Below are 24,247 nucleotides of genomic sequence, written 5' to 3' on the forward strand. Positions count from 1 at the left end.
AGATTTTGACCTAAAAGTCCAGGGACAGAGATGTATTTAAGACAAAGTGGTGACCTTGAATAATACAGCACAAGGCATCAAAAATTTTCCCACAGCACAACTGGATAGAAGAGAACAGAAGAATTACAGAGAAAAAAAATTGTTTTGGAGTGCAAGGAGTTCTAAAAACTTGCACACAAGTTTTAAAGGAAACTGCCAGATCAAGTTTATTTTCTAATTTCTTAAAAGCTAAGAATTGTTTCTGTATTTATCCATTCAAGATAAACATTTTTAATACTCTGTTGTGAACACCTCTGGGCTCTATAAAAATCAGTCCCTGCCTTCAAGGTATTTACCAAGTCTAAAGGGAGAAGAAAAGTCCACAAACAGAATCTAGTGATAAGAGCAGTACAGTTCATGGCATAGCACCATGTAAATTTTGAAAATTCTCCTCCAACTGTAGAATACCAAGTCATCTTTAAATTGTCATGCTACTAGGAGAGTGACTTTCCAGAGCAACCCCAATTTCAAACGAGGGAAATGGAGAATGGAAATTTAATTTAAAAGAACCTATGCTTTTCCAATTGGATTACATATTAAACAGGGTGGAATAATATGTGAAGACAGTCATGCTTCCCAATGATACGTCTCTGAGAATGAAAGTCTCCATCCATCATCTTTATTGTATCAGTGAATTCACTTCATCTACCTTTCGAAAGTCATCCTTGCTGGAGGTGGTGGGGTGTTTTGTTTTCACAATTTAATCAACTAAGTAATGGGAAATATTTTTTAAAATCTCAAAGGATAAAAAGTTGTCTTGCCTATGAAATAATTATACTATAACTCAGCTTGATATGTTCACATCTTGAAAACTAAGAAAATAAAAGCCACTTTCTCAAATGTTAAATATATACAAACAATTATGATACATCTGTAGCATAAAACACAGTCAGACAAAAATACAACTTGTTTAAGCATCCTCCCATAAAGAGACTTTTTATCTGATCTGGGGGCACTCCAGACACCAGAATCTTAACTATAATAATTAGATGGAGTCCATGTGGTAATTTGAAAGTAGTTTAAAGTTATGACTTTGTAAAGTACTAAGTAATTAATAAACAGTTGGATTCATACTCAGAATAAGAACTTAATAGCTTATGATTAAATTCACTTAAGTATAAACAAATATATACATATATTACATAAACAGTTGAGTTCTCAGATGAATTTCAAATATGTCTTCGAGCATGCCACTCTCCCCAACTCTCAATGTGTTCACAAACCCAGAAACTCTCTGAACTTGTCCTTTGGGGGTCTGGGAGGTTTCATGGCATAAACATGGCTGATTAAATCATTAGCCATTGGTGATTGAATTCAATCTCCAGACCCTTTCCCCTTCCTGGAGGTCAGGAGGTGGGGCTGAAAGTTCCAACACTCTAATCACCTGGTTGGCTCCTCTGGCAACCAGGCCCCATCCTTGGGTGTGGTCCAAAAGTCACCTCATCAACATAACAAGAGATAACTTTATCTCTCTCATGGTTTTAGGAGCTCTGTGCTAGAAATGGGGACTCAGACCAAACATATATTTCTTATTATAAATCACAACATTACAGTGTCACTTCTACTTTCCATTCATTGGGCAGTTTGACACATGGTTCCAGCGAACCATTAAGGACCCATGAAATACAATCTCCCCATGGGTTTGGAAACATTTGTTGATAAAAAACCTAAAGACACACACCTGAAATCCTCTTCTTATCTTGTCCAATTCATCAGGTTCCCTTTCGGTGTATCTCAGGGGTTATTACTGCATGTTCTTCTAAGTGTCCAAGATGCTTTCTGGTCTCTGCTTATGAACTCGTACCCAGCTCGCTTTAAGTGTGGTCTGTAACAACTGTACTGCTTAAGAAGGTAACTTCTTCTAAGATGGCCAACTTACCTGCCATCTCTTTTTGCCAGAAGAATGGATGCTCTTCTTATTTGAGGAGTTATGTGAGTCTCCCTTGTTTTCTTCTCTGGTCTGAGTGCCCAGTGTCCAGTCTTTGTGTTTTCTTTGTGTTCCCTTTCTGTTCTGCCCACAGTCTGCTGTGCTACTTATCAAAGAGGTGTCAGTCTACTTCCTTTGTCAGAAAGAATAACTGAAAAAACAGTCTCTGGATGAAACATGGATGTCATTACATTTCTGTGGGTAGAAACCTTAGGTTTTCAACTTAAGCACCTCAAAACCATTGTCATGTATGCCTTCCTTGGCAACAGGAGTAGGTGTGAGAGTTGATGAAAAACATAGATGCTTAAAAGATGTGACATTTTAGATATCATAAAAGGGTTCCCAATGAGTTATTTATTTCACAAGGACTTTTACTTTTTCTCCATGATATTTTTGTACCATAATTCCTTTTTTTTTTAATTCCTGAAGAGGTATCTCTAAATGTTTAATAATTGTTCTGAACCTGAGGAGATGGTATACACCAGAACAGAGTCATTTATGGGAAGAGGAGATTTCAGCCAGTGGAGTGGACAAATATTAGCATGAAAATACATCTGATCTGCATATCACTGTAACCATTTCTAGAGCATTCCACCAGAGTTCTGACAACTTTCAAGGAAATGCTGAAAGGCTTTCTTAAGAGGTAAAAGTATAGGAACTCACAATGCACCTCAGAAAATAATTTCTTTAGCAATTTCCTATGCATACATGGATCTTCCTTCAAAGCACCATTCCCAACACTTTTCATGGACTACTTTATTTCTAATGTACTCATCTAAGCATTAGTAGGGAAAACTTCTCCTTAAATTAATGAATAAAAAGTCTCCTGGGTTTCTACTGACATTTATTTCCAGTATATGGTAGCCTTTATTCTTCTCAGCTGTCATTACAACTGCAGTGTTCCTCTGCCTTTGAGGGTAAATTCTGATGACATTAGAGAGAGCAGATTCAATTTATAAAACTAGAGGAGGAGGCATAACTCATATCTGTTTTATAGGCTCATTGCATTATATCAGACTGGTACTCTACTGGGTTCAACTGCTTTGATGAATACCATTTAACCTTGGTATAGCCATGTTGAGGTTACAGCGACTCTCTGTATAATGGAGTTCTGCTTACCAAATTCTAGATTATTAACATTATACTAACAGCTCATATTTAATGAGCAAATATGGTGCACAAAGAAGAGGGCTAAGATAATAACATAATGTGCGTTATCTTACTAATTCTGATAACACACCTCTGGTGTCAATAGTTATCCCCATGTTACAGAGGAGAACAATAGGACTTAGATGAAACAATTTGAAGCTATGCAGCTTTTAAGCAGAGCTTCAGTGCAGTCCTTCTACTTCACTCCAGAGCCCAGGAGCATAAGCAATTCACTAAATTATTTTAAATGCTTCCTGGCAGAATGATACTAGCTATTGTATGGACATGAGGGTGTTTGCAATGTCCACACATCAACCTAGACATCAGGAAACACAGACACAAGGTAAGGCTCAGCAGCCCACCGTGCGGTTTATGGCAATTCCTATAACCTCAACCTCAGTCTCCTTGTTTTTAAACTGAAGCCATTGGACTGGATTACAGGTATTCCCCGCTTTTCAAAAGTTCTCTTTACGAAAGACCTATATTAATGCCTGTTTTCCCTAATCAAAAGAAGTCTGAAGAGGATTTTTCACTTTTATATAAAAAGGCGAAAAGTGAAAATAGCATTCAGCATTCATTTTGCAGCTAACTGATATAGAGGCTGCACACCTCAAGCATAAAGGAACACCACGAAGCTCCTTCCCCAAGAAGAACTACACTTTACATCTCAGCATCAAGCCTCCATAGTTGTTTTTTTAAAATAGATCTTTATTGAATATAATTGCTTCACAATACTGTGTCACTTTCTGTTGCACAGCAAAGCAAATCAGCCATATGCATACATATATCACCATATCCCCTCCCTCTTGAGTCTCCCTCTCACTCCCTATCTCAGCCCTCTAGGTGGTCACAAAGCACTGAGCTGATCTCCCTGTGCTATGCTGCTTCTTCCCACCAGCCAACTATTTTACATTCAGCAGTGTATATATGTCTATGCTTCCCTCACTTTGCCCCAGCTTCCCCCTCCCACCGCATGTCCTCAAGTTCATTCTCTATGTCTACCTCTTTATTCCTGCCCTGCAACTAGGTTCATCAGTATTTTTTTTTCAATTCCATATATATGTGTTAGCATACGGTATTTGCTTTTCTCTTTCTGACTTACTTGACTCTGTATGACAGACTCTAGGTCCATTTACCTCACTACAAATAACTCAATTTCATTTCTTTTTATGGCTGAGTAATATTCCACTGTCTGTCTGTGAGCATCTCTGCTTTATCTCAACTTATTTTGTGCACACATTAGCAAGGTGTGTCCTGGGTAATTGCTTCTGTGTTTTCTGCCATTTCAGCTTACAGAAGGTTTCAGAGGAGCACTCTACTTTTGGAGAGCAGGGGAAACCTGTATCTCTAAAGTTGCATAAACACTCAAGTTTCCTGACTCTGTGATCAATAGACTAGGCTCTGCCATTTTCTAATTATGAGAACGTGGGTAGTTTCTCTCTAACAGTTTGCTCATGTAAAATGGAGGTAATGCTAGCATCTATCCATTCACATGAGAAAATCCATGTAAAGCATTTAACACAATGTATTAACTTATCATCATCACCATCATCATCATGCTAATTATTATTATAAAAATCTCTCTTGGGCTTCCCTGGTGGCGCAGTGGTTGAGAGTCTGCCTGCCGATGCAGGGGATGCGGGTTCGTGCCCCAGTCCGGGAAGATCCCACATGCTGTGGAGCGGCTGGGCCCATGAGCCATGGCCGCTGGGCCTGCGCATCTGGAGCCTGTGCTCCACGATGGGAGAGGCCACAACAGTGAGAGGCCCGCGTACCACAAAAAAGAAAAAAAAATCTCTTTTATTAATATTGATATTAGTAGCAGCAAAATAATCATAGAACATTTACAACTGATCTTGACACATTCTCATAACCCTACCTAAGGGAGCTGAGAAGGATCATCAGAGAACACATCTACAAGGCCCCAAAAGGCAAGTGTCTCTTCACCCCTTGACAAAAGTATGGCAGTTACGTGCTGAGAAAATCTCATTCCACATTTATTGCATCCTGATCATATCATTGCAAGAAGCACTAAAGGAAACTCGCTGGTCATAACAGATACATATTTTTTATTAAATTTTTTTTTTCTTAATCAATATCCCCAGTTTGGGTTGAAAAGTCTTCCTTTTGCACATGGCTCTCTCCAACACAACCATGATGGGTGGCTTTGGAGGCAAAGAGTGTTGTGCACCAGAAGGCCACTTTTTCAGTCCTGATCGAGAAAAAGATGATAATTCAGAAGGCAAGGTAACATTACAATGAATGGAGTCAGGGAGATTGATTCCACTAATCTTTAAATTCCATAAAAACAAAAATAAAATTTAAAAAAAATTCACTTCTGTATCTTTGTTGCCCAGAACAGTGCTCGATGCACAGAAGGCACTATATAACTATTTGTTGAAAGAATAAACACATGTATGCCTCTGAAAACAATGTGATTCCAACAGGTTTCTTCATTTTAATCTCTGCAAGCTTCATTTTCCTCACCTCAGGGTTAGTGAAAATGTTAGAAGAGATGATGTATGTAAGAAGGCATTGAATGTACACTCATTAAACAGCTATGGTGAGGTGGTCCAGCAGCTTGCCATCAAAGCATCCTTGTCTGCATGAAAAACTTGCACATCACTTTACCTCTTGGAGGGATCTGGACAAATGCCTTGATGTCCTCTGATAATTTTCAGAATGATGATTAGGTTCATGAGGAAAGCAAATTACTGTTGCTTGTTCATGGGATTTGGTGAGTGTCAAATTACCATGTGACTCTGGTCAGCAGCCCCTCTCAATGTGAAACTTTCTCATAAACAAGTGGTGGTAGCACATATGGGTACAGCCTTTCTGGAAATCAATGTGACTGTGCATCATGAAGAGCCTAACGTGGTTTAAGCCCTTTGGTCTTGTGAGTCTCCTTCTGGGATTAGTCATAAAGAAAGAACCACAGGTGCAATCACAGATATATGCACTAGAATGTTAATTACATTATTATTCCTATGTAGTTCAAAAATATGCTGAAATCCCCTAAATATACAACAATATGACAAGTGCAATGGGCACATTATTATGCAGCCATTAATAATGATGACATGGAAAATGCTCAGGATATTTTGTTACAGTAAAAAGAAAGAAGATGCAATACTATATTCTTACATTATTCTAATTTTATTTGTACAGCATATTAATACATGCTTAGATAGAAGACTAAAATAGTTTTACAGTGGCATAATTAAGGGTAATTTTTATTTATTTTTTTCTATAGACAACATATATTCATGAAATGATCACTTGCTAATAATCAGATGAAATGTCATTAGAAAATATAATATAGAAGCCATAAAGCTTATAAAGCTATATAGAAAGCTATATATAAAGCTATATATAAGCTTATAAAGCTTATAAAGCTTATAGAAGGTTATAGTAATTTCTCAAAGTATATACGAGTGAAGCTTTCCTCACCCTCTCTAAAGCTGCGAATTCTACTGCTTCTTGGGTTCTTGGGTTCTTCCTCTTAGAGTGAAAAAATCCTAATTAACAAATTCATACTTAGATATCTAGGCCTTACTGAATTTGTTTATTTGAAAATATCATCCTTGAAAAATGACTCCAGGGGAAATGAAAAGAATTTATATTGCTAAGTGATGTGATGATGGTTCTATTAAAGCATCAGTGGGAGAACTATTTCAGAGCACAGACATTTGGAGCATTTTCAAATAAGGCTCCAAGACAGACACTGCTAACAGTTCACCAAGTTTGTGTTCTTATCTTCCTCCTGGGCACATGAGCCTTCTCTTGTGGTTTGGGGTGGACATATTAAGTGATTTCTCACCAAAAAAATAAGAGTGGAAAGGATATGTACCACCTTAAGACCTGGTCCATAAACACCTTTAATGCTCACTCTTCAATGTCTTTTTCTCCTTCAGATTAAATGATCACATAGACGTCACATGATGATGGCCAAGCTTTCATTAGCCTCTGTCCCTTAAGAACTCTGATCTGTTCCCCGCCCCCCAAGACTGTTGGATAAGCAAGAAATATACTACATTCTTTTAAATTTATATATATTTAAGTTATATATTTGGGAACATATTTGTTACAGCAGCAAGAGTTCACCTAACACAGCCACATCTTTTATGGTATACACTTAGCTGTACGCAGGGCCTCATCAAATTCATTCTTAATGGAGAGGTGAGATACCTCTTTTGTGCAGAAATGACTCCACAAAACTGGTGAGGGAAGAGTTAGAGAACAGATCATTCATACCATTTTGTAAATCACTAGAGTCTTAAAAAATCTGATTAATTTTTTTTTTACCTGAAGGTAGTAAAATGAATTGCTTTCCCATAAGAACTCTTTAGAATAAATAAAAGATCACCATTCTATGGATTGTTATTTTTGTGTGTTCTTTTATGTTGCTTCTGACCTTTCTTGTTCTATTTGGATGTAGGTCCATGAGGACACAACATTTAACTTGTTTATTGCTGTTGCCTTGTTTCCCAGAAAAGTTCTTAGAATAATAAACATACAGTATGCATAATTTATTACACTAACTTACAGATGTAAGTTAATGTAATAAATATAAGATGGATAAAGACAAATTCACTTGATGAGACTTACCACCCTAAAACTTGACGAGGAGTTTTATCTTTTTAATTTTTAAAAAATATTTTTATTTATTTATTTATTTGTTTGTTTGTTTGTTTGTTTGTTTATTTTTAGGGCTGCATCAGGTCTTAGTTGTGGCATCCAGGATCTTTCATTGCATGCGTGGGCTCTTTGTTGTGGCACACAGGTTCCAGAGCACGTGGGCTCTGTAGTTGTAGCATGTAGGCTCTCTAGTTGAGGTGCAAGAGCTCAGTAGTTGTGGCACGTGGGCTTAGTTGCTCTGCAGCATGTGGGATCTTAGTTCTCCAACCAGGGATCAAACCCACATCCCCTGTATTGGAAGGCAGATTCTTTACCACTGGGCCACCAGGGAAGTCCCTGACCAGGAGTTTTCAGTTGGCAGAGAATGGATTTCATTTGACACAGACATGTGATTAAATATAAAACACATATGAGACCATCAATTTCTGAATTTCATTTCACATTATAAGATATATCTATCAAATACATCTAGAGATTAGAGACAGCTGACAAGTTTGCTGGCTGCAGATGTCTGTTCATTTCCCATCTTTGTCTCTGGCTAGAATCATTTGAACTCCAAGCCAAGTTTCCAGCTTTGACCTTGCACAAATTCACCACCTGATGGCAGACAGCCATCTATTTGTTCTCGTGTTACTATCCCCAGCAGATGGCTTAGAGATAAACAGCCAATAAATCACAATTTCCATGCATGAGAGGGTCCAACTACAAAGTGCTTATTTGCTTTTAAAATTGGTTCTGTTGCTGCCAACTAGACAGAGTCGTTTAGTCAAAACTTTTGAGTGATGAGCTATCTACATGCCATCTTCTTTCCTTTTGGAGTTGTAGCTGTTGATTGTTCATTTGCTTATGTATTAGTTAAGATTCGCCAGAGAAACAAAAACCAGTAGATGTGCATATATACAGAAAGTAATTTATTTTAAGCAATTGGCTTATATGATTGTGAAGACCTAAAATCTGATGGAGGAGAGAGACAGACTGGAGACTCAGGAACTCAGGAAGGAATTGCAGTTCAAGTCCAAAGGCAGTCTTCTGTAGAACCAAGAAGAACCAATGTTGCATATTAGCTTGTGCATATTGCACAAGGCAAGGTGCTGGAGAATTCCCTTTTGCTCTGGAGAGATTAGCATTTTGTTCTATTTAAGTCTTCAACTGATTGGGTGAGGCCCACCCATATTATGGAGGGTAATCTCTTTTACTCAAAATCCACCAACTTAAATGTAAACCTCATTCAAAAACACCTTATAGAAAAATCCAGAATAATGTTTGATCAAATAATTGGGCATTATGGCCCAGACAAGTTGACATGTAAAATTAACCATCATAATTTGCTTGCTTGCTTTTTTCCTAATTTGTTTTTGGCTGTCTTTTTTTGCTCCAATCCTCTCAGGTCCTTGGGGTCATTATTTCCACAGGGCTTATTTAATTCAAAACCTTGTGATGATCTGGAAGTTCCAAGCTCACATTCCAGCTCTCCCACTGGCTAGCTGAGTAACAAGGCACTTTACCACATAGCCTAGTTCTTCCTCAGTGAATAGAGATTCCTAAGTCATAGGTTTATTATAATGATCAAATGGGGAAAATCCACATTGACGAGCTCTGTAAACACAGGTTCACATTGAAACTACTATTCGAAACTGTGTTTATGTATCAAAGGTACTACCTTTCAAACCAACAAAGGAAAAAACAGAAAATTCCTCATGTGAAGCACATTATAGTTGTGAATAACTGGCTCATTAGAATAAAGAAAGATCAAATTAATACATCAAGTTTATTCATGAAGGGACAATGATTTTAAGAGTTAAGAAAAGCTTTAAAGACCACAAATGATTTTTGAAGATCCCAGTAACAGTGTCAAATTTAAAGTATACAGAATATTCATGTCTAAAGGCAGGGAAATAAACACACCCCTGATTCTCCCCCAGTGAATCCTGGAGATGCTGGGTAGAATGGGGTCCTGTGAGAATTGAAGCAAGGGAGCTCAGGTAAGATGCACCTGTTCACAAGAAGCTACTCAGAAGAAATGGATAGAACTTATCACTTCCCCACTTTCAGTGTACGATTAACATCCCACATGTGGTTTGATGTTGGATTATTTTGTGATTGTCAGTCTCCACTGCTCAAGGAGTGTCTCCAGTTCAGAATCCTGACCAGATTGTTCTTGCAACTCCAAAGAGTGAAAGCGTTTTTGCGCTTACCTCAGTCTCAAGTCCACTTACTTAGTCCTGATTTCGGCATCAAGGCAGATCTTTTCTAACATTTTAGATTGCAGCTCCTTCTACAGAAAATTTCCAATCTCAGAGGGGTAACTTTACCCTCTGGTCCCACCAAGTCAGTAGTCCAACATTAGTGGAGTTCCCAAGGTCAATATCCTTTAGTCTTAAATAACTCCAACCATGGGACAAAGGTGGGAATTCATTATGTTCAGACTTGTTTCTTTTCAAACCTTCCTCTCCAGAAATTCAACAGATCTTCAGGTCCTGCCTTACTCAGAGTTACTTATTACTAACAATGTTACCGTTCAGTCCTACAATCTGTTAACAGAAATTAGTAACTATTTCTGTTTGAGACTTGTTGGGCCACCTTATACCCAAAGGGAGCACATCATTTTCTCATTGAACTAAAGATTATGGGGGTCCAGCACATCTCCAGAGGATACAGCACCAAGATCCAGCAAAGACCACGTCAGAAACATCTTGCAATGTCCTTGATATATGAAAAACAAAGTATTTTTTTCCGACCTCGTTGATAATATACATACATGTTCTTAAAAAAAGCAAGGGCTTCCCTGGTAGCACAGTGGTTGAGAGTCCACCTGCCGATGCAGGGGACACGGGTTCGTGCCCCGGTCCGGGAAGATCCCACATGCCGCAGAGCGGCTGGGCCCGTGAGCCATGGCCGCTGGGCCTGTGTGTCCTGAGCCTGTGCTCCACAACGGGAGAGGCCACAACGGTGGGAGGCCCGTGTACCGCAAAAAAAAAAAAAAAAAAAAAAAAAAAGCAGTGTTTTTTTTAATGTGTCAGACCAGCTTTGATGTTGATACTATGCAAAGAGTTTTACAACAGCAACTTTTTTTTCAGTCTGTGAGAACTGGAACAAAGAGAAGTTTATAGTGTGCTTTTTTTCTTTTTGTGATAATGTGGATAGATGGAGAATTTTCTTGGTGCAGCTTTGCATCATAGACAGTTCTATTTCAAATGGGCAAAAAATCAGTTTTATGAACACTTTGCTTATATTGTTTCTCTACCGCTTTCTCTAGGAATGCCCCAGCGGGGTTGTTAATGAAGACACCTTCAAAGAGATTTACTCGCAGTTCTTTCCACAGGGAGGTAAGTACAAATGTGGACCAGTGAATTCTACTCTCAGTTAGAATTATGCTTGCAATCTTGAGTTTGGTTTAATCTTTCATGGCATGACTCTATATTTTTCATCTTTATGTCAGATAATTAATACACAGTAGGCAGTGTGTACGATTCTCAATACATCATAAAAGTGAGCTACTTACAAATTATCAAATATCCTAGAGTTCACTCTTTAGCTTAATGCAAGCAGTATTACTGTGTGCTTGATACCACATCTCTCAAAGGCATGGTGCTTTCTAACTATGATGGGTGAGTCCTGGATATGCCACAAAGCTTTCACATGCATTATACGTCTCATTCTCCCAACTCTCAAAATTAGGACAAATGGAATTATCCTCAATTTTCGGATGTGAAATCCAGGGCTTAGAGAAGCTAAATGTTTTGCTCAGAGTCACACATCCACTAAGTGGCAGATCTAGGTTAGAACCCAGATTTTTCTGTAACCTCATCTAATAGTCTTTCTGCTCTTCCCCTCTCCTTCAGGAACTCTCCACTATCACCCCTACCCCTGCATCTAAGAAAATTAATACCACCCTAGACATTATTTTAATTGGAACAAAAACAAGGAATGCATAATGATAATACATACCTGTTAGAGATGAGTGAGAGATATATTTGCCACTGGACCTTATAGTCTCTCCTTTATTCACTCAGCAGGATGCCCAGATCAAACTTGTCCTGCAGCCTGCTCTGTGTCCAGCTGTGTATTAGGTGCTGATGATGTAAGAGGGGTGAGATGTGGTACCTGCCCCAAAGAATGTTAGAGTCTAGAGTAGCAGATGAACAATGCCAACATAAAAAAATAAGTGTGAGGATAGGGGTTAAAAATATAGTATTATAAAGCACAATGTAGGCACAATTAGACAAGCTGAACAACAGGGAGGAAATAAAAAAGTCTATCCAGATAAATTGAGCCTGAGCTGAAGTAGCCACCTTTCATCACGTATCTAATACGTGTCTGGCCTTGGCATGTGTTACCCATCACCTCCCAACAACCCTAGTTATGGTTCTCCCTTTCTAATAAATGTGGAAACTAAGGTGCAGAGAAATTCATCCATTTCTTTGCCATCCTCTTTTCACTTCCATTCCACTTAAAAGATCCACCATCACCTGATGCCAAAATAACTGCTGTGGCCTCTGAACTAAGTTTCCCTGATTCCACCCCTCTTCACTCCCCAACCATGCTGTATTCTCAACATGAGCCAGAGTAATCCTGGTAAAATGTAAGCCAGGTTGTCTCACTGCTCTGCGCAGAATCTTCCATCCCCTCAGAGCATAAGCCAAGGTCACCGTCTCCTGTTCTATCTCTGCCTCGTCCTTCACCGACCCTCCCCTTCACTCACCTCATTCCAGACATCCTGGCCTCTTGCCCTTCCTCCAGCACAGCATTCCTGCTGCTACCTCTGGGCCTTTGTTTTTTTTATTTTTTATTTTTGGCCACGCAGCATGTGGGATCTTAGTTCCCCACCCAGAGATTGAACCCACACACCCTGCAGTGGAAGCCTGGAGTCTTACCACTGAACCACCAGGGAAGTCCTATCTCTGGGCCTTTGAATTCACTTGTTATTCTCTCTGCCTGGAATTCTTTTCTCCCGAATATCCATCTCAATATCTCACCACCTCTGCTTTTATTCAAATGTCACCTTCTCAATGAGGCTTCCTCTGGCCACACTGGCTTAAACGACAACCCTTACATATCCCCCATGCCTTTTCTTTATGTTTCTCTTTAGCTCTCAAGAGCATCTAATAATATATATTTTATTTGTTTGTGTTGTTGCTTACTGTCTCTTTTTCCACTAGAATGTCATCTCCAAGGGAACAGAAGTTTTTGTCTGCTTTGCTCACTGCTGTATCCACAGGTCGTGGAACAGTGAGTGACAAGTAGTTGCTCTAGATACTCACTGCAAAACAGAGTGAATGCATGGATGAATGAATGACATCCACCTCACCATGGGATAATATCTGTAAAAGGCACTTTGGATGTATACAACACTTAAATAGTAATTGTTTCATACAAAAAATTAGATTCACTTTTGGCTTTAGATATTTAATAGGTTGAATTTGAAATTGAAATTGAAAATTTCAATTTTGGGCATGGATTATCAAAATAGAAAGTTTCACTTAAGATGGACTTTTCAAAGAATTAAATTAGAATTCGGAGAAAACACAGGGTGACCCACTATTACATGAATTTGGATACATCATAGGTGACAACATCCCCAACCCCATCTCATTAATAACAGCCCACAGACAGGTATTGGTCATAGGGTCTGCTGCCAGGATTGTAATGGATCCTTTGTCTGCATTGATAAGGAATTTAGAATATCATTTGTTTAACACATATTTCTAAATTATTAAAAACCATGGAATTTTTAAAAAGAGTGATGTTTACTATAAACTAAGTGTCTGGCAATGTACTGATAGGCATTAATATCAAAGCACTTAGCACAAATGGAGTGTGCAGTGGTTAAGAATCCACCTGCCAGTACAGGGGACACGGGTTCAAGCCCTGGTCCGGGAAGATCCCACATGCCGTGGAGCAAATAAGCCCATGCGCCACAACTACGGAGCCCGTGTGCCACAACTACTGAAGCCCGTGCGCCTAGAGCCCATGCTCCGCAACAAGAGAAGACACCGCAATGAGAAGCCCGCGCACCGCGAGGAAGAGTAGCCCCCGCTCACTGCAACTAGAGAAAGCCCGCAAACAGCAGCAAAAACCCAACAGAGCCAAAAAAAAAAAAAAAAAAGCACTTAGCACAAATGGAAATCTTTTATTTTTTTATTATCTCAAATGAAAGTTATTACATGCTACAAATTGGATACAACTCCACATTAAAAATTTATCCCTATCTGAAAAATAACATTTCAACATTAGAGAACATCTACTTAAGCACAATCCTTTGCAAGGGATTCTTGTTACAAAGTCCAAAGGGATTTGTGGAACAATCACTTTTGCACTCTTAAAAATTTATTGATTATTCCTGTTAATTGAATGCATAAATCTAAAAGCAGCCAGCATTACTGAAGGAAATTAAATATTTTAAAAAATGATGACTTGCAATTTTTAAAATTAATATCGTGCATGCAAATTGTATCTTGCAGTGCCGCTAGAAAAGAGAAAATGTCCTAAGGAAGAATGTATTCTCCAATGGCAGGCAAATCCATGTTATGGCCATCCTCACATTTCTGTGGAGTCATTTATTTAGGTTGATGGCCTGAAAGCAACAGATGTCTCTCATTATGAGTCGTAACAATGATGGGTCCATAAATCACAATGTCTCACAGTTTCCTCCAGGAAGGTTCTTTGTCTTATTACCAGAACCTTCTGCAATTTGTACTGTGTCAGGCTCTTTAGTTTTCTCTACTTCTTAGCAAGATGGTTTACCAAGCATGACTTGTTTGGAGTTCTGGATGTCAGCACAGCTGGACTGAACAGAATCTTCCTGTTTGTAAGGGATAAAGTATGTCTCCTATAAAACAAGCCGAGAGGAAATGGCTTGTTTGTGCCATTACCTGTATCATCACAGCAATGCTTTTCAGTGCCACGTACAGGGGAAACCTTAGCTTAGAAACTCTTAGCTCACCAAGCATTTTTAAAGCTCATGAAAATTCCAATTTCCTGGGCTACTCCTGCTTCTGTTGTAGGAATTTTGCAATTGCTTTGGCTATAGGAGGCACCTGATAAACAGCTACTGAAGGGACGAATCAATGAGCTTCAGTCAGAAGAATCTAAGTCAACAAATATTTATTGAACAATCACTGCGTTCAAGACACTTGAGGCACTTAGATGAGCTCTATGGACATAAAGGTTTAAATTTTTTTTTCCAAATAACTCCACCCACTGAATATCCTTCTCATGCACAGACAATATTTCTAGGAATTTTCAGGGTGATTTAGAGAGAACATACTGAACAGAGACTACCACTCATGTATGTGAACCTGCCTTACTGTAGTAACATTGCCATGAATTGTATATTCAAATGCATTAATCTAATTCTGTACCTTTTGCTTGAATTCAGGTGGGAGTAGGGGATTTGTGGTGGGAAGAAAGAAATCAACCAGGCTGATTTCAACCACAGACCTGGAACATGATAATCAAGTGTATTTGTTTAAATATTCTGAAATGTATGTGTATCAATGGACTTTTCAACCAAGAGATTAGTTGGTATCATCACTGTGCTCTGGACATAATTGGGTTAAAGACACTGGACTAAGTCAAGAGTCCTGAATTTACAGATAAATTCTGCCCCCACTAAAATGTGTGACTCAAATAGTTTATTTCTCTGGGCCTCAGGTTGTTCCTTCATCACATGTAGAACAGAAGAATCCTCATGTTTTCCTTCTGTTCTAACATCCTTTATTTCTAAGAGTTAGTGTTGGAATGTCTTGATTTCATTACCAACTCTACCGTTAACTAACTAGGTGACCAAAACTACATCCCTATCATTACCTACACCCACTTCCCACCTTTGTTAAATGTAGATAAATAGCTAAATGGTATCCAAGATCACTTCCTATCCTAAGACTCCACAAATTTTGTCCCCTAACTGTAAAATTTCAACACTTAATTTTCAGCTTCACAAGTAAAATTACAGGAAAATGAGCAAAGTCATCATACGATACTCAGTAACTGTTTTTGTTATATGGAAGGAATTATGGTCAAAGAAAACTGTCAGCTCATATGGGAAGAGCAGAAACCATTGCCATTTCTTTTGAGCTCTGAACTGTACTGAAATCTAGAATCCAGGATGCCAGTTATTCATCCTTTTAGTGAATACTTACTGAGTATTTAAGAAGAGCACAGTCAGATGAAATCAGACCAAGATGGTTTTGTGGACAGTTTCCTTTTTCTCTACAGAATCCACCTCTGTGTCCAGTCAGACACTTCCAATGCCTTATCGCCTTGCTCTCACCCCATCAAAGCTAGTAGCATCATTCCCTTTCTTTAAAATCTTTCACTGTCTCCGGATGTCTACTGAAGAAATCCAAACTCTGTCAGAAACTCAATACCATTCATGACATAATTGTACTGATTTTCACTGAGCATGAAGTTCCATTAAGTTAGAATTTCAGTCACTTAGATACACAATTGAGAGTTCACAAAAAATAGAAATGTTTTCAGGTGAACTGTATTAACCTGTAAAAAAAATTTTGATCACATTTATTTAATAATGATAGCTAATAATTAGTGAACATTTAATATTTACCTAGGACTGTTCTAAGAACTTTGGGTATAGTATCTAATTTAATCTCTTTATGGTGACTCTCTGAAGTACATATTGTTATCATTTTGTAGCTGAGGAAACTGAGTCACAGAGAGGTTAAACAACATGCCCAAGGTCACACGGTTAATAGTTGGTAGAGCTGAGATTCAAATTCGGGCAATCTGACTCCACTACTGTATTAGCAACCTCTCTCTGCCTGGTATATCTAGGTTAGAAAACTGGCTTCACTTCCAGGAAACTTGCCAAGGTACATTTAGAGGAACAAGACGTCCTCTGAACCACATTAGGGCAAACCTTGAGAGTGTGTGTCCCATGTGTCAAGCTTTAAACTAGAGCAACCTCATCTGAGAAGGATGGTAATTATTGTATGCCTACATTATCTTGTGTTTTAAGTTTTTAAAAGTTGCCAACATCGTTTGTTCTGAGCCATTATTCATGGTGAGTTCTGCTTGCTAAGGTAAAGGCACTTACTCTTACTGTATAAATAAAGTAACAAGGGACCTGCTTAATGAAGCTCATTTTAAAATATGCAAAATCCCTTATTTTTTCTTCCCTGAAAATAAGTTTAGCATACCATCTGTCAACTCATTTCTCCAAAGGTCACTAAATAGTTCAAGAAGTCTATGTAAAAGTACCGTTGAGAGCAAAACAACTTTGTAAATAGAAATAGACTGACAATTCTTGATAATTCTATATGGAACTTCCCAGCAATCTCACTAAATTCATTGTAGTCAAAACCCTGGTTTCACACCCAAAAGGGCTTCTTCCTGTGACAAATAAACACAAGATAGACATCCACTCTACAAACAACAGTTTTACATACTGTTAAGGCCCAATTGTGGTGCCTGTTTGGCTTTTTGTAAACAGTGTTATTAATTCATACGTTTAAAAATAAGTGGTTCCTCACATCATATTTAAAGATAAGAGGTGAAAGAAAGTGCCACCACCATTTTGAGAAACTGAGTATACAGTTTACCTTGTGAAATATATGGCCTGCAACAGAGTTAACAATTGCGGTGAAGCATTCAGGAAAAACAATCCATACATAGGCCATGGATGCTTGAGAGCTAGGAGAGAAGTTTGCATGACCTCTGACCTCCCTTATTTGGGGAGAGCCATTCTCTACTCCTGCTTCTATGACTTAGTTTCTTGACAGCCTTCAAAAAGCAATTCATAAAGTAAAAGGCGAACAGAAGTTTTGCTAAATCCCAGTAAAAATAAAGATTAAAAGTTATAAAATAGAAATAGATGAGGTTTTAAAAAGAAGATAAAAGGCTAGAGCCAATGAGCTAAAAGGTTATAATTTTTTAATATAAAAAAGCTTACAATAAGGCTAAAACCCATGAGATGAAACATTTAGAAGAATCACATAAATTTGATCAAGGGTCAAGCACAGAAGCACTTAAAAATGAAAACTGTGCACTAAGAAAAGAAAACAATAAGAAATATATATATACTTTAAAAAGATAAAGGCAGAAATTCCAGAGATTAGGGAGACAAAGGAGAAAATGGAAGGAAAGAAATTAGAGGAAAATAACCTACTTGAAGCAAACTCAGAGGAAGTGTTAGATTTCAGAGAACTTCAGTATCATTAGGCACCATCGTGTGGCACTGGGACAAGAGAACTGTCCAAAGCTGTCTACCATTGCCCAGAGCCTCTAATCCCATCCAGGACCCAGGCAAAGCAGGAGCTCCCCACTACTTTCAACTGGGAACCTTTAGGACCACACAATCTACTTTCAACATGGCCTCAGAAACTTCCCAAATCACCCTGGTTTCCACTTCATCAGGCAGCCTTACTGGCCGTGGGCTAGCTTAGCTTTTTGGTCAGAAAGACCTAAATTATATTCCACTCTACTCCTTATGGACTGTGTGACTTTGGGCAAGTTTTTCAACTTCTCTGAGTACTGATATCCTTATCTGGGTTGTAAAATGATGAACAAACTAATAATAACAACACCAATAATAGCAATTCATCTGTGCCTCATTATTAGTATTTTTATTATTTTACTTCATCTAGAGATAGTCCCTGCCAAGCACTACGCGATTTCCAGATGCATCTTGTTAATCCTCACACTCACCTATGGTAACATTACTCATTCCAGGGTCAGTAACATCACCCAAGACTCCCATGTGTTCAGAGCATTTCCAGCCAGAAACTTAGAGAGCTTCTGTCACCAATGGCCTCTGTAGGTAACTCACACCTATGAATCTCAAATTACAATCCTCTATGGAGAGAAGGTGGGTAGCTGAGAAGAAAGCACAGGTCAAAGAGGTAGAGTAAATTTTCCTGGATAGAAAGAAGCTTGGGACATGCTATACAAATCCTTTGTTGGATATTGAAATGCTAACTTATTATTTTATTTTCAACGTTTCAGACTCTACCACATACGCACATTTTCTGTTCAATGCATTTGATACGGACCACAATGGAGCTGTAAGTTTTGAGGTAAGTCTTAAATTTTTTTTTTTAATATGCTTTGACTTTAGACACATTGAAAGGGATTTAGTGCTTCTAAGGTGAAAATTTGAGTTTGGTGGTGTAATTTTTTTTTTTGCTTTTTGAGCCTTTTATTCCATTATTATTATTATTATTATTATTATTATTATTATTGTAATAAGGACACTCAACAAGAGTAGGCATCCTTATCCTGCTCCTAATCCTAGAAGGAAAGGTTTCTGTTTTTCTCCACTGAGTGTGATGTTAGCTATGGCCTTTTCATGTATTATGTAGAGATACTTTCCTTCTATTCCTAGTTGACAGTATATATCATGAAAGTGTATTGAACTTGTCAATAGCTGTTTTTTCTGCATCTATTGAGATGATCATATGATTTGTACCCTTAATTCTGTCAGTGTGGTATATCACATTCATTGATTTTCATATGTTGATTCAGCTTTCCATCCCAGGGATAAATTCTCCTTGGTCATGGTGCATGATCTTTTTAATGTGCTGTTGGATTTGGTTTACTAGTGTTTTGTTGAGGATTTTTGCATCTATGTTTATCAGGAATATTGGCCTGTAGTTTTCTTGTGATGTCTTTGTCTGGCTTTGGCACCAGGGTAATGCTGGCCTCATTTGGAAGTATTCCTTTCACATCAATTCTTTGGAAGAGTTTGAAAAGCATTGATGTTAGTTCTTTAAATGTTTGGAAGAATTCACCAGTGAAGACATCTGCTGCTGGGCTTTTCTTTGTTGGGAGGTTTTTGATTACTGAGTCAATCTCCTAGTTACAGGTCTGTTCAGACTTTCTTTTTCTTCATGATTCAATCTTGGTAAGTTGTGTGTATCTAGGAATTTATCCACTTTTTTTTAGGTTATCCAATCTGTGGGCACAGAATTTTTCATAGTAGTCTCTTATGATTCTTTTTATTTCTGTAACATCAGTTACAATATTTCCTCTTTCAGTTCTGGTTTATTTATTTATTTGAGTCTTCTCTCTTTTTTTTCTTAGTCCAGCTAAGGGTTTGTCAATTTTGTGTATCTTTTCAAAACACCAACTCTTGGTTTCATTGATTTTTTTTCTCTATTGTTTTTCTATTCTCTATTTTATTTATTTCTGCTCTAATTTTTGTTATTTTCTTTTTCTAACTTAAGCTTAGTTTGTGCTTTCTCTTTCTCTTTGAGGGATAAAGTTGCATTGCTCATTTGAGATATCTCTCCTTTTTTTAATGTAGGCATCTATTGTTATAAACTTCTCTCTTAGTACTGCCTGATAATTTTGAGGAGAGGAAAGAAAAAGCCTAAGAACAGTTACTTTCCCTCATTGTATTGTCAAGAAGCTGCTCTTATCTTTCAAAATAAGTGTGAATGACAACACACATTGAGTTTGCTTTCTAGTACTTTCTATGTGTTTATATAAGAGAAGTGCATTTTCCCAACTGCATGACAGCAAACCCAGAAAGCAAACAATTTAATTAATATTTACTGGCATCCACTGTGGGCCTATTACTGTGGTAGGCCTTGGAAATACAAAGCTGATAAAAACCCTGCTCTCGAAGGTCTGTAACTGAGAAATAGAAGAAAGAAATTAAATATAACAAAATGCTACATTCACCACACTGACAATTTTATAAGGAAATACCTTTTCAAATTATGTACTTCAAGTGATTTGTATTTAATTTTGTTCATAAAATACTACATGTAAGCATCAGTAAGATGAAATATGTCCCGAGTATTCACATAGCTAAATGCATTATTTATTTATAATAGAATAATAAATAAAATATAATATTTTATTTATATATACTTATATATTTATTACATTTATTTATATATTATGTATTATTTTGTTTTATTATGTATATTTTATTTATATTACATGGGTAGAATGTGTAAATCATCTATTTGCTTATGTTCTGAATGGCTGTGATTTGTCTCTAGGGAGTAGAATTATTATCAGTCTTTAATATATGTGTGATATTGTGATTTATAATAAGAAATATATATCCCAAAAAAGAAATATAGGGCTTCCCTGGTGGCGCAGTGGTTGAGAGTCCGCCTGCCGATGCAGGGGATGCGGGTTCGTGCCCCGGTCCGGGAAGATCCCACATGCCGCAGAGTGGCTGGGCCCGTGAGCCATGGCCGCTGAGCCTGCGCGTCCGGAGCCTGTGCTCCGCAGCGGGAGAGGCCACAACAGTGAGAGGCCTGCATACCGCAAAAAAAAAAAAAGAAGAAAAAAAAGAAATATATATTTGGTCTTAGTCCCCAGTTTCTGACAAAGAGCTCCTAAAACATTGGGTTTTAAGTGAAGAGAACAAGGTGTCTTTTGTTATGTTAATGAGGTGAATTTTGAATCTCAGCTAGAGGTGGGAGCTGGTTGCCAGGAGAACCAGCCACTTGATTATAGAGGGTTGGAACTTTCAGTCCCTCCGTCCTGTCCTCCTGAGAGGGGAGAGGAGCTAGAGACTGAGTTCAATCACCAATGGCCAATGATTTAATTAATCATGCCTCTGTAATGAAGCCTCCATAAAACCCCAAATGGACAGGATTCAGAGAGCTTCCCAGTTGGTGAACACCTGGAGATTTAGGGGGAGCCGGGGGCTCTGAGAGGGCATGGAAGCTCAAGCCCTTTCCCCATGCCTTGCCCTGTGCATCTCTTCCACTTGGATGTTCCTGAGATATATCCTCTTACAAAAAACAAGTAATCTAGTAAGTAAATGTTTCTCTGAGTTCTGTGAGCTGCTCTAGCAAAGTCATTGAACCCTAGAAAAGGTTTGTTGGAACCTCCAATCTGTAACCCATTGGTCAGAAGCACAGGTGACAACCTATACTTGCAAGTAACATCTGAAGCTGGGGGCTGGGAGGGGGCAATGATGTAGTATCTGGCTCTGTCTCCAGGTAGAAAGTATCAGTGTTAAGTTCAATTATAAGACACACATCTGGTGTTGGAGATAACTTGATGGTGTGAGGAAATCCCCACTCACACACTGGAATTGGGGGCAGAATTGTCCCTGTTTATAATGGGAACCAGATAATTTAGAGGGTATGCATATTTAGGATTGGGAGGGGTGCATCTTACACATGAGCAGAAATTTCAGTGAGTGCCAGGATAAAGGAAAGCAGATGATGGTGTGGAATCAACAAGGAAGGGCACTGGTGGGGCTGTATCAGGGAAGCCTGCCCATGGACTTGATGATCTAGGTCTGAGGGACAGGCAGGAGATGCTCAAGAAAATAATGGCTCAGGATGGGAAGCAGTGGGAGTGAGGCGGAGGCCTGGGAATGAAGAGAAAGCATTTGTAAACCACCTAGAAGGTGGAATACAAAAGAGGAGGGTGGCAGGAAAGCTGTGTAAGGAGGCAGAGGACAGATCCTGACACATCTGAGGCAGGAGGCTAAGGAGGCTGAATTATCTTGCAGGAGGTGAGGCGCCCTTGGAGAATTTTCAGCGGGGAAGTTAAGGTATCAGGGCTGTGTTCCTAGAAACAAGTCCAATTAGCAGCTATTTATCCAAGAGTCCAGACAGGAGCTGATGTCAGCCCGAACTACAGTTAAGGCATTGGAGAGGAGGAGACAAGTTCAAGAGATATTAAAATTAAATTGGTAGACTTACATTTCAACGCTTTGTGGAGTCAGGATGACAAAAGGGAGGTGCAGCCTGCTGAGAGGTCATTCAGTTTGGCCCTGGGGCAACAAAGGGCTTCCTCACACATACTAGATGCTCATAGAGATTGAGTGCCACTAAAATGAAGATTCTGGGCCAGGAAACTCAATGTGTCATCTCACAACTTAACCGAGAAATATCACCGGGAGAATAGGAGGAGAAGCTGGCAGTGGTCAAGGCGAGGGCAGTTGGGTTGACTCCGATGTGGCAGCAGCGGTTAGTGTGGAAGACGTGAGATTGTCATAGGTACCAGTCCCCTGTAATGTTTCTTCCGATGTGGCAGCCTATGATCAATATCCTATTAGTGTCTGCTGCACTTTACCAGCAAGATTAATTCCAGCACTGGCCTTAGTTTAGCCATAAAATAAAAGTCAAACATTCCAGTTCACCTAATAAAATCCTTCATAGCTAGTTTGAGTAAGGCAAAGACTGCTAGTGATTTCATTACTTGAAATTACTTAATGTATCAGAAAAGTTCCATCAATTACTTATAGCACATTGTATCCAATTTCACATGTAAATTTAGTCTGGTGTTAATGATATGGAACCATGCATATGTCGCTATTGTAATACATAATATTCATCACAGTAATTGTGATGAATGCTAGTTATAATTTGGGAAATTATTTATAATGGCTATATACTATAAGCATGTTGGTAAAAAAAATTGTTTTCTTTAAAGACAAACCAATGGTTAAATTAATAAATGTTAAATCAAAATCAAATTTAAAACTAAGTTATTGCAGTTATGTTTCTAAATTGATTACCTACCTGAAAAGTCTCTAGAAAACAGAAATGATTAGGCAACGAACATATTTGGGGTAATAATAGCATCTTGGGAGGCACAGCAGAGACCATCCTGATTCTGAGATAAAGGGAAATGGAAGTTTCCTACTTAATTTGCTTAATTCTGAAGGGTAGAGTGAGTAAGACAGGAGGGGCCCTGGATCCAGATATGACTGGATCTAAAATCCCTTCGCCACCAAGTGGCTGTGAGACCCTGGGCTGAGTAGTTCAACCCTCTGGGCTTAGTGTTCATCTCTGCGAATCATCAGCAAGCAAAGCTCCTTCACAGGGTAAAGGAAGGATGACAAAGTGATGTCAGTTAGGGGCTTGGCTGAGTACCCGGCACCAAATATGTCCTCAGTATTTATTAGATGTAAACCACAGTGGTTTCTACAAGGGATATTTTTCTAATGAAGCCAGTTAAGAATGACATTGGTCATCTTATTACATAGTGATCTTATAACACTGAAAACATTCAAGCACAGGCCAGATGATTGCTCTGTCTGTGATGCTGTGAAAGATTGCTCTCCATCTGATTATAAAACAAGCACTTAACATGTGTCAATCACTGTACTAAGTGTGTAAAAATAACATTAACAATAGTAATAGCTACACACAATAATACCAGCTGACCCTTGTTTAGCACTCATTATGAGTCAGGCATTGGGCTGAATGAATTACATATAGTAACTTGTCATTTTAGCAAATGACGAAAGAGATTCACAGAGAAGTTAAGCAACCTGCCCAAGGTCACACAGCTAGAAAGTAGGAGAGCCAGGATTCAAACCCAAGCAGTCTGGCCCAGAATGCATCTCTTAGCAACTGTGCTATCCTGCCGGTGAGGAATATGTAGGTCCCCAGTCCCTCATCTGAAATCCTTGGAGCCAGCTGAGTTTCATTCAGAGTCTTGCAGATTTTAGAAACATAATGCTGGGCCTATACTCTATATTATTTAATGTCTCCTGCAGGGTCTGCAGTATGCTATAATCAAGGGTGTAACATTTGTTCAGTAAAATTA

The 24,247-nt window shown here is 38.5% G+C and overlaps 1 protein-coding gene across 4 annotated transcripts in view; it reads left to right on the forward strand.

Annotated features, from left to right (window-relative positions):
• Nucleotides 1-24,247, forward strand: part of KCNIP4 (potassium voltage-gated channel interacting protein 4) — a gene marked incomplete at its 5' end in the record, with an annotated part of 1,198,624 nt that overhangs the window by 1,158,277 nt on the left and 16,100 nt on the right. For all 4 annotated transcript variants that reach the window (XM_081253795.1, XM_081253794.1, XM_081253796.1 and 1 more), the window contains 2 exons: nt 11,010-11,079; nt 18,716-18,786. In XM_081253795.1, the coding sequence (XP_081109921.1) occupies nt 11,010-11,079; nt 18,716-18,786 (141 nt within the window). The remainder of the gene's footprint in view (nt 1-11,009; nt 11,080-18,715; nt 18,787-24,247) is intronic.

Source organism: Mesoplodon bidens, assembly GCF_964165515.1.
Source record: "Mesoplodon bidens genome assembly, chromosome: 1".
Classification (NCBI taxonomy): Eukaryota; Metazoa; Chordata; class Mammalia; order Artiodactyla; family Ziphiidae; genus Mesoplodon; species Mesoplodon bidens.